Below are 11,740 nucleotides of genomic sequence, written 5' to 3'. Positions count from 1 at the left end.
CAGTGCCTACACTCAGACTCTTACAAGAGATTTTATTAATCATTGATTAGAAAGGTACATAAATATTAGTCTTTTATTCCCAAATAATACCTCTGGTAGGCTTGCTAGTTAAGTTCATAGAGGATAAATGTTTAAGAAATTGTGTTCTTGAAAGTTTATGTGATCAGAGATTTTCTTTTACTTCAGTAAACTAATGCTTTCACATATGACCAGAGAATTTTACTAAATCTAAACTAAGTAAATCCATTAATTTTTTAATTGCTTCAGATAGAAGCATCTACAATACCTCAAGATATGGCATCTGCAATTCAAAGCATAATGCTACTAACACCACATACATGCCAAATGATTGCTGAACCAAGCAAACGGAAACCAAATGTTCATTAGTTTATTGCTAATAATCCACCAGTGTTGGAAAATACTCTTGCAGTAGTACAAAGTACAGAATTCCAATCAATAGTGACTCTTTTGGTAGATATGGTCATGTGAAATGTGACTTCTAAGTACTACAAATGTACACTTAAAGAATCAAGATGAAAAAGAGAGGTAGTGTGAGACTCTTTCAGCAGCAAATTGTGGGGATGCTGTCACAACTTCTATTTCCACCGAGTAAGTCAGAAGATATAACTCTTTTGCCATCTCAGGGCTTTATTTCTCTGTTAATGAGATAAAGAGGATGACATTCACTTAATTTTATTATTGATGGGTTTACCATTTGCAAAATATTAATTCAACACATGCTTTTTTATTCTGCAATGTTATAATATTTAAACAGCTTACCTTGGATGAGGGCTAGGGGATAGGAAATCCAATGATATGAATCAAGATATCAGGGGCAAACATTCTTGAAGTTCAAAATATTTTAAACAGCAAACAGAGGCAGACAGAACACTTCCTAACTCACATCCTATGAAGCCAGGATTACTCTAACACTAAAACCAGGTAAAGGCCAGGCGTGGTGGCTCACACCTGTAATCCTAGCACTCTGGGAGGCCGTGGCGGGAGGATCGCTTGAGGGCAGGAGTTCAAGACCAGCCTCAGCAAGAGCGAGACCCTGTTTCTACTAAAAATATAAAGAAATTAGCCAGACAACTAAAAATAGAAAAAATTAGCCGGGCATGGTGGCACATGCCTCTAGTCCTAGCTACTTGGGAGGCTGAGGCAGGAGGATCACTTGAGCCCAGGAGTTTGAGGTTGCAGTGAGTGAGGCTGATACTGTGGCACTCTAGCCCGGGCAACAGAGCAAGACTCTGTCTCAAAAAAACCCCAAAAAACAAAAAACACCAGATAAAGATATTACAAAAAATAAAACTACAGACCAATATGCCTCGTGAACATAAATGCAAAAATACTTAATATTAGCAAATTAAATCCAACAATTTAAAAAAGATTTATACATATGGCCAAGAAGGATTTATTCCAAATATGCAAGGCTGGTCTAACATTTGAAAATAAGTTAATGTAATCCATCATATTGACAGGCTAAAGAAACATCATGTGATTATATAAATAAATGCAGAAAAAGCATTTGACAAAATCTACTACCCATTCATGATAAAAACTCTCTGCAGACTAGGAATAGAGGAGATTCTTCAACTTAAAAAAGAACACTAGAACTCAACAATAAGAGAATAAACAATGCAATTAAAATATGGGCAAAGGATCTGAACAGATACCTCACCAAAGAAGATAATATAGATGACAAATAACCATATGAAAAGATGTTCAACATAAGATGTCATTAGGGAATGGCAAATTAAAACAACAATAAAATACCTTTATTTACCTATTAGAATGGCCAAAATCCAAAAACCAACAATACCAAATGCTGGGGAGGATAAGGAACAAGAGGAACACTTACTCATTGCTGGTGGACATGCAAAATGATAAACCACTTTGGGAGACGGTTTGGCAGCTTCATACAAAACTAAATGGTCTTACCATATAAGCTAGCAATCACATTCCTAGGTTATTTACCCAATGGAGTTGAAAACATGTCCACACAAAAACCTGTACACAAATGTTTATAGCAGCTTTATTCATAATCACCCAAAACTGGAAGCAACCAAGATTTCCTTCAGTGGGTGAATGGATAAACACGCTATGATACATCTAAACAATGGAATATTATTCAGCAATAAAAAATGAGCTATCAAGTCATGAAAAGACATGGAAGAACCTTAAATGCATATCGCTAAGTGGAAGAAGCTAGTCCAAAAAGTCTACATACTGTATAATTCCAACTATATGACATTTTAGAAAAGGCAAAACTACAGAGATAGTAAGAAAATCAGTGGTTGCCAGGGGCTCAGGTGGGAGGGATAAACAGGTGAAGCACAGGAGATTTTTAGGGTGGTGAAACTATTCTGTGTGAAACTGAAATGGTGTACACATGTCATCATGAACCTGTCAAAACCAAAGAACCTCACAACACAAAGAATGAACCTTAATGGAAACTATGGACTATAAAAATAAGAATGTATTGATATTGGTTCATTAATTATAACAAATGTGCTACACTAACACAAGTGTTAATAATAGGGGAAACTGTGAGAAGCGATAAGGGTGTGGGGTGGGGTGCATATATGGAACTTTATGTATTATCTGCTCCATTATTCTGTAAATCTAAACCTATACTAAAAAAACAAAGTCTATTATTTAAAAAAATAAATTAAAAGCAAATACACCAAAATAAATAATTTGTTTGGTTCTAATTACAAACACATGTCTTTATAGCATATGAGTGATTTCAAACAAATTAATTTATGGAAAGTATAAAATGTTTATTGCATTATACTTTGCTATTCTTCTAGACCTTAATGTATAGTCTTAGGTACAGAGCAACAGATTCAGTTTGTAAACAACAAAACATATTTCATTAAAAATCATCCACTAATACTTAAAACTTTCTTTGTACATTGCAGATACTGGGTTAAATTCCTTCTTAGAAATGCTATGTCAACTTTTTAAATTTCTAAAATCTATGTTTTCCAGTGTTTTGGTCTTACAGATCTTACTTAATGGAACTATCTATGATGCTCTGAGATGTGAACAAATCAATTTATGTCCCCCACCTCCACAAGCGAGTAACAATGCTTTCACCTCTAGTCTTTATATTGCTGATTTTTGTTTGAAGTTTATGGGCAAGATTTAGCTCCGTAGACATGGATGGAAATGCAGCTCTGACAAATAACAGCAACATCAGGACTAAAAGTCCCAGGACTACAAACCACTGCAGAGGAAAACACATAGTTGATTATAATTTAGAGGTGTTTTATACTTATATAACTTAGAGGTATTTTATTCCAATAATATAAATTTGCCTTCACTGTCACATCATTTCTGTATTATACTGAGTAACGTTCACCTAATTAAGTTGTGGAAAATTGAGTTTCAAACTTTGTAATTTGATGATCTTAAAGACAGGAAAAAGTTAGAATCCCATTTTTTCCTTTAGTATCAGCATTTTACAGTATCTTCTACAGTGCCCCATTTATGAGTTCCTATTTCTAATTTTCTAGTTCCTATTTCCTAGTTCTCTGTTTTCTAGGTAGGACCATTCTGTTTTCCTTCATAGCACAGTAGCTTAAGTCAGAACACCACAGAATGTTTTGTAATACAAGAGACTACATTAGAAAGAATTAACATATGTTAAGATAATTATATTTAGAAATTTAGGGCTTTGAATTTTTACTTTCCTTTAGCTAAATATAATTTTTTGGTAACAGAATCAGTGTAAAGATTCAATTCAATTATCCTAAGTGAATTACTCATTTATTCTTCTGACTATAAGACCTAAATACTTAGATATTTATATTTTATAATTACCGCAACAGCTAGCACAATTACTGTGTAGACTTTCATTTTTTCCAAAGCCTGGTCGACAGGTATCCAGACGTTCTACTTGAAAACTGTGGTTCACAAAATGCATAGCTGGTAGAGTTTTATTAAAGCTGTGGGAGAAAATATCTGCTTGGCTCCGAAAAAATTCTTCTATTCGATTTCTTGCCTAAGATTTAAAAATATCAGAGAGGAGTACAATTACTAAACCATAAACCAAATTTCTCCTCCAGTATCAGAGGCAATAAGCATGCCATACTTTATATAGCAGGTAAATTCCTGAAAAGTTCTGTTAATACTAAAATTAGTCTAGCCTTGACCTTATCTATCAACTGTTGTTAATTCATATGCACAATGGTTAAGAACAATTAAATTAAGGTAAAAAAAATTGTCTTGAATTACTTGCAACATACTTGTTCTATATATAGATAACTGGGAGTACATTATTTCCAATTCAATGTGATCATCAAGAAAAAAGAGTCAATCAAGATAGAAAATAAGACTCTTCTCTAATCAGCACTACAAACTAATGATGTAAATTTTATTTTTTGAGCATAGAATAATTCATAACTAATATTAATATTAAATAAAAAATCATGCTTCTTATAAATCATGTACATTAATGGTATGGGCTCAGGAACTAGACCAGGGGAGTGAAGGGATTTTTAAGACTATGTCCTTAGTCTCTTAGGATGGCAGAGGAGAGAGCAATTATTATGCCTTGCATAGATATAATTTGGAAAGCACCATTGTTTTAGCCTAGGATGACATGATTGTGAGGTGCTTCTTCAAGCTGCTGTTTAATCATCATTTGGGGAACCAGGGATCCATCCTTCTGTTATAGACAAAATACATAATATTACCTGGAGAGCTATATGATATTCTAGATATACTATTCCAAAATTACACATCTTGAAACAGCCAAGAGTCTTACAATCTCAGTTTAAAAAACTGAAACCAAAAATCAATAATACTTTATATTTAAGTTTTTTAAAAAAGAATAATTTATGCTTAGTCCTTACAAATGTTTTCATTATTTATAAATATTCACAACATGGAGAAATAGATTTTTTTTTTTTGAAACAGAGTCTCACTCTGTTGCCTGGGCTAGAGTGCCATTGCGTCAGCCTAGCTCACAGCAACCTCAAAATCCTGGGCTCAAGCGATCCTCCTCTCTCAGCCTCCCAAGTAGCTGGGACTACAGGCATGCACCACCAGGCCCGACTAATTTTTTATATATATTTTTAGTTCTCCAGCTAATTTCTTTCTATTTTTTTTAGTAGAGATGGGGTCTCGCTCTTGCTCAGGCTGGTCTCGAACTCCTGAGCTCAAACAATCCACCTGCCTCAGCCTCCCAGAGTGCTAGGATTATAGGCGTGAGCCACCGCGCCTGGCCGAGAATAGATTTTTGAAGAAACTTTTTAATAAAATGATTTATAAAAATTTTTAAATAGCTTTATTGACTACCCAAATACTTCCTCCTTACAATGAAATTCTCACCTGGAGGACATTATGATTAGTGATATCTTCACAGTCAACAGTTTGATTGCATGTACCTCTCCACCCTGGTGCAAAAGGATTAACTGGAGTGAAAAAAAATGACAGGTTGACAAAAAGATTCTAAAATGTTCCAAACATTTCAATAAAGCTCCAAATGCTGAGTTCAGTATGCATGCAGGCATGCATTTAATCCAGCTATCTAATCCTCGTAATAAAGTAAGGTACATGATTTGAATAATTTATACATTATGATTTCACTCCATCTGGGGGCTAATGGAAGTAACTACAAGGCTTTAAAATAAATAAATTTGGTTTGGTTACTCTTTTTTATTAATTTCTCAAAAACACAATTTAAAATTCTATAAGAAATTATAAGTGAAATATTAGCTCCATATTTAAAAGCTATGTTAATAAAATGATATTGATTTCAAAATAATATGTAATATTTGAAGGTAAATAATTAGTGTGTTAATTTTCAAAACCATAACTAGGCTATGACCAACTATATACTTTAGTGCTTAACAAACATTTAAGACCTATTATTTATAAGATATCTCATATTAATATGGTAATTAATTTTGTAATTTATCATGGTTCAGGACTAAATTCATAAAATTAAAGAAATGTTAAAAAAAATTTTTACCTTGAAAGGCTATAAATAGCTCATGTACGAGGCCATGTTCTGGAATTTCAACAGAATGGCATTTATATGATGGTTCTATGACATGGCATGACAAATCAGACATTAGATTATCCAAGATTTTCCTCAGCACTCTAAAGAGAAGGTCATTATAGCTTCCTGCACAAGACTTTGTGGTAAAGCGTACAGCCATCTGATAAGAATAATCAGGTTCCCGATAGGCTTAAAAAAAGATGAAGATAAAAACAATTGTGTCTAACAATTATTTCCTCTACCAATTTTCAAATAACATGTAATACTAAATCCCATCAATCTTGCAAATCAGCACAGAAACTTTTACTTATCTAATAAAATGTCTTACCAGTTTGTCCTCACAAAAATATTCAAAACTAATAACTTTAATGAAAAGTGTTATTTTCATCTGATATATTATCTACCTAGTACAAGAGGTGAAATGGCTTCTGTGGGTTGGCTATATAGATAACAGTATCAAGAAAAAAATAGGACTCTTTGGAGAGGGTCTTAATTTGCAGAAAGTGTCATTTCTGTCAGCACAGTTCAGTGAAAGTATCACTAACATGCCTTTATAGAACTCAACATCAGTTTTTTAAATTTCAGAATATTATGGGGGTACAAACATTTTGGTTATATATAATGCCTTTGCCTCCCCCAAGCCAGGGCTACAAGCTTGCCCTTCCCCCATATGGTAAACACCACATCCATTAGTTGTGAGTCTATCCACTCCCACCATCCCCCTCCGATCTGACTGGCACCCAAATATTACTTCCATGTGAACATCTTAGTGTTGATCAGTTAGTACCAATTTGATGATGAGTACATGTGGTGCTTGTTTTTCCATTCTTGTGATACTTCACTTTGAAGGATGGGCTCAAGCTCTATCCAGGATAATACAAGAGATGCTAGTTCACCATTGTTTTTTGTAGTTGAGTAGTGCTCCATGGTATACATATACCACATTTTATTAATCCACTCATTTATTGATGGGCATTTGGGTTGTTGCCACATCTTTGCAATCATGAATTGTGCTGCCATAAACATTTGAGTGCAGATGTCTTTATTATAGGATGTCTTTTTTTCCTTTGGGTAGATGCCTAGTAGTGGGATTGCTGGATCAAATGGTATTTCTATTTTTAGCTCTTTGAGATATCTCCAAATTACTTTCCACAGGGGTTGTACTAATTTGCGGTCCCACCAGCAGTGTAAGAGTGTTCCTATCTCTCCACAACCACGCCAGCATTTGTTGTTGTGGGACCTTTTGATAAAGGTCATTTTCATTGGAGTTAGGTGATATCCCATTGTGGTTTTGATTTGCATTTCCCTAATGATTAGAGATGTTGAGCACTTTTTTATGTGTTTGCTGGCCATTATTCTGTCATCTTTTGAAAAGTTTCGGTTCATGTCCTTTGCCCACTTTTTGATGGGGTTGTTTGATTTTTTCTTGTTAATCCTCATATTGTCATCTAATCTTTTATAAAGCAGACAAAAATAAACATTGGGGAAAAGAATCCCTATTCAATAAACGGTGCTGGGAAAACTGGATAACCACATGCAGAAAATTGAAACTGGATCTCCACCTCTCACCTCTTACAAAAATCAACTCACGATGGATAATAGACTTAAACCTAAGGTGTGAAACCTTAAAAAATCTAGAAGAAAATGTTGGGAAAACTCCTATAGACATTGGCCTAGGCAAACAATTTATGAAGAAGACCCCCAAAGCAATCACAGTAGCAACAAGAATAAATAATTGGAACCTGATCAAATTAAAAAGCTCTGTACAGCCAAGGAAACTATCATCAGAGCAAATAGACAACCTACAGAAATGGGAGAAAATATTTGCATGCTATACATCCGATAAAGGGCTGATAACAAGAATCTATATAGAACTTAAGAAAATAAACATCAGTTTTTAAATTACCTGTCAAATTGTGATAAAGTAGACTGTGCTTATATATCTAGACAGTGGGAAATGGGGAAACAATTGCCTATAACAGATTCGTTTTCACTAAATGAAGAAACCATACACTAAATTCTGATCCAAACTAAACGTCGAAGTTAACATGTGCCTAAATTCTTGGCCAGGTGTAGTGGCTTGTGCCTATAATGCCAGCACTTTGGGAGGCCAAGGCAAGAGGATTATTTGAGGCTAGGAGTTTGAGACCAGCCCGGGCAACATAGTGAGACTCTGTCTCTACCAACAACAAGAAAAAAGTTAAGTGGGCCTATACTGCTAGCTACCCGGGAGGCTGAGGCTGGATAATCCCTTGAGATCAGGAGTTCGAGATTAAGGTGAGCTATGATCGTCCCACTGCACTCCAGCCTGGGTGAACAGAGCAAGACCCTGTCTCTTAAAACAACAATAACAACAAAAAAAAGTGCTTAAATTCTTACCAAAGATCAGAAAGTCGTATCTCTTTTTCACTGTCTTTTCTTCTTGGGTTTCTGCTTTGACAGTTTTATAAGAAAAAGTACATGTGTAAAGTCCAGACAAAGGCTCCACAAAATCTTTCACTATCAGCTCTCCTGTTTGAGTTATATTTAGTCGATGATTTCCTAAACAGAAATAGTAAATTACTTGGCTATTTAACATACAATTCAAACATTATTAATAAATACATACAAAAGTTTAAAAAAATTAATGAACTATCCCAACCTCAAAAATCTTAACTCTGTCATATTATTCTATGGAAAACCACATGAGATAAGCACATTTTTGAAATATATTTTAATTTTCTTTGATTTGTTTTTTGGCATCAAGTTTCAATTGGTTTATGCCAGTGATTCAGTAAGTGAGAGAACATTGCCCTGTAATGATACGATTTCTTCACATGACAGAAATTAACCAATAATGCTTAAAGTCCAACTCACTCTTCTAACATCATGAAAAATTACATATTAGATATTTCATCTCCTATTACTGGTGCTACAGGATAAATTTTAGACTTTTTTTTTTTTTTTTGCAACAGTGTCTCGCTCTGTTGCCTGGGCTAGAGTGTAGTGGCATCACCACAGCTCACTACAACCTCAAACTCCTGTCTCAGCCTCCCAAGTAGCTGGGACTACAAGTATGCACCACCCTGCCTGGGTAATTTTTTATTTTTTGTAGAGACTGGGTCTTGCTATTGCCAGGCTGGTCTTGAACTCCTGGCCTCAAGCGATCCTCCCACCTTGGCCTCCCAAAGTGCTAGGATTACAGGCTAAGCTTGGCCACATTTTAGATTTTATAAAGACTTGTGAATTAATACAGCTCTGGGAAGTAGGGCACAAAAATTACTACTTCAGTTTTTGCATAAGGAGAAAATAAGGCATAGACCAAGATATAACGTGATTTGCCTAAGCATGGAGCAAGTGAAACTGCCATTAAAATTAAATTTCACAGCCTGAGCTACATAGCTAGACCCTGTTTCTACAAAAAGTAGAAAAAGTAGCCAAGAGGCTGAGGGAGGAGGATCGACTGAGCCTAGGCAACAGAGCAAGACCCTGTCTCAAAAAAATAAAAAATAAAAAAAATTTCAATTTGTTCTTTCCAATTGGTGATTGTGCTTTTCTAAAAAAATGTTCACATCATTAAAAAAGGACATATTAAAATCAAATTTACCTGTTAATGTATTTTCATTAGGCCCAATCCACATGTAGGTGGGGTCCACTATTTCTTTCTTAGCATGTTTAACATCCATACAGATAAGGACTGGGGTATCTTGATGTAATTTTACATATATTTTCACTGTGACAAAATAAAATAATGTGTAACTATATTACATAGCAGAATTAAATTAAGAAATACACTCCTACCATTTTGTCCCAAAGATACTAATTAGTTCTTTTTGGATTTCACTATTTTAAAAATCAATATATTATTATAACGTGTTGAATACTAGTGTAAAGTCCTTTTTGCTTCTCATAGTAAGTTTTAAAAACTTGAGACTGTTAGTCACTACATTTTTACTTTTTCTGTGATATTATAGCTTTGTTTATAAAAATGTACACAACACATTTAGAAGTTCATTTTAATGTACAGATTCAGAACTCACTTAGATCATAAAATTTTCGGAAGGGCTAGTGGAATAGGGAAAGTTGATAATGGTCATCCCCAAGGGAAACTTGATATTTAACTGTGAATTTCTTCTGTTAGGAACAATAATTAAGCCTATATGGGCATACTAGGAGGATGTTCTTGCTATTACCTGTTGTTTCAGACTTGGTATGCTTGGAACCACTGCAGTCCCACAAAATATAAACTGTAAAGCCTACTGAATGCCAGGTTCTGAATACATAAAGATACCTTTCTACAATTTGGCTGGGGGATGGAGAGGATCCAAACATCGAGGGATTCCAAACATGACAAATGCTATGAACTGGCTCAAAGTTATCTCAAGTTAGCTACGTGACTATTTTCCTTGGGCAGTATGGGAACATTTCACTTCAGTGATAAACGAACATTTGAGCTGAGCTTTCTAAAGGATGCGAAGGAGTTCCAGTTAATAAGGGGAGGGATAAAGCTGTTCCAAGCATTGGGACGTCCCCCTCTGAAATCGCTCCTCTGAGTGGGCCTCGCCTGTTGTGAAGCAGCAAAGACACCTGGAAGTGAAGTGGCATCAAAGAATGAGGTCTGGAATGAATCCTAGCTCCTTATGAGCTGTGTGGCTTTAGGCAAGGTCTCACAACGAGGGTCGCTGTAATGAAAAGATGCAACGACCTTCGCAAACTGCCAAGCACACGGTAGATGCTCAATAAACGTTTGCACTCTTCCTTTCCCCCCCGTGGGAAGAACCTTAGCAGGCCCACGGCACCTCCGGCTCTTCTGACAGGCCCTGCGTCCGAAGAGGTCCTTATTACCTGGGTGTCCTCGCAGGCCATACACGAAGTCTTTCTTATAGAATAAGGAAGAACGCTGCCATACAACTGTGGAGGAAAGAAATCACTGACTTTTTAGTTAGAAGAGGAGCCAGGGCTCAGAGTGGGCCGGGGCGGAGAGAAGCAGGGCAGGAAACCTTGTACTGGGGAAGAGGCCTGGGGACCGGGCGGGAGGAGCCCCACCTCCTGCGAGGCACCAGAGCACCGCGGAAAATAGGACCCACGCTCGCATCACGGCTATTTGGCGTCGCGGGAGGCGTCGAGGGATGCGCTCCTTCCTGCCTCAACCCGAGCCCAACGCCTCCCCATCTCTCCTCCACAGAGCGGACCAAACCGCCCGGGTCGACTCGCTCACCCGTCGGTCGCTACCGCGGGAGCAGACGCGCCGAAGAGCGCGTGCGCGCGGCGGTCCTCGCGTGCGGGGGCGGGGCGAGGGCGAGGGCGCCGCAGGCGAGAGCCCCGCCCCCTCGCGCCCGCGCGGGCGTCGTCTTGTGGACGCTTCGCGCCTGGAGTGTGGCGTCCTTTTCCCGCGTTCGCGGTGGCTTAGTTGTCTTAGTTCTCCGAAGGGAAGAAGAGAGTAAAGGAAAAGAACCCACAGCTTTGCGCTCTGGGCACTCCCTTAGTCTAGGGGCTGAAGAGCCCTGATGAGAGAACACTATGTGTCACAAGAATCGTGGTGGGGTCAGGCGGCTAGGTGACGCGATCACATTGGGACCTGAGGGAGGGAGAAGCTTGTGAGAATTTCCTCCTTACGTGAAGCGTAGAGCCCCGCGTGGGAAATTCCTATGCCTTTCTTCTCATGAACTGTGAAACCGTGTGCCCAGTCTCTTTCGAACTCCGACACGCAACTGCATTCTACCCACAAAACCAAGACTAGGAAGAGCC

General features: G+C 37.2%; 1 protein-coding gene across 2 annotated transcripts; it reads right to left on the bottom strand.

The window, feature by feature from the left end:
- Positions 1–419: 419 nt before the first annotated feature.
- Positions 420–11,026, bottom strand: ZPBP2 (zona pellucida binding protein 2). 2 transcript variants are annotated; one of them, XM_045526394.1, is made up of 8 exons: positions 10,838–11,026; positions 9,600–9,725; positions 8,393–8,554; positions 5,984–6,202; positions 5,341–5,423; positions 3,829–4,009; positions 3,103–3,232; positions 420–656 (listed from the first exon to the last, which is right to left on the bottom strand). In XM_045526394.1, exons 2-7 carry the CDS (start codon positions 9,676–9,678, stop codon positions 3,138–3,140), a joined length of 819 nt encoding a protein of 272 aa, XP_045382350.1. In that variant the 5' UTR covers positions 9,679–9,725; positions 10,838–11,026; the 3' UTR covers positions 420–656; positions 3,103–3,137. The 2 variants fall into 2 exon arrangements, with proteins under 2 accessions (XP_045382350.1, XP_045382351.1); XM_045526395.1 differs by lacking the exon at positions 10,838–11,026 and having other exon boundaries at positions 9,600–9,924.
- Positions 11,027–11,740: the final 714 nt, after the last annotated feature.

This window comes from Lemur catta, chromosome 15 (genome assembly GCF_020740605.2).
Source record: "Lemur catta isolate mLemCat1 chromosome 15, mLemCat1.pri, whole genome shotgun sequence".
NCBI classification, from domain to species: Eukaryota; Metazoa; Chordata; class Mammalia; order Primates; family Lemuridae; genus Lemur; species Lemur catta.
This window is presented reverse-complemented; position numbering and strand designations above follow the sequence as displayed.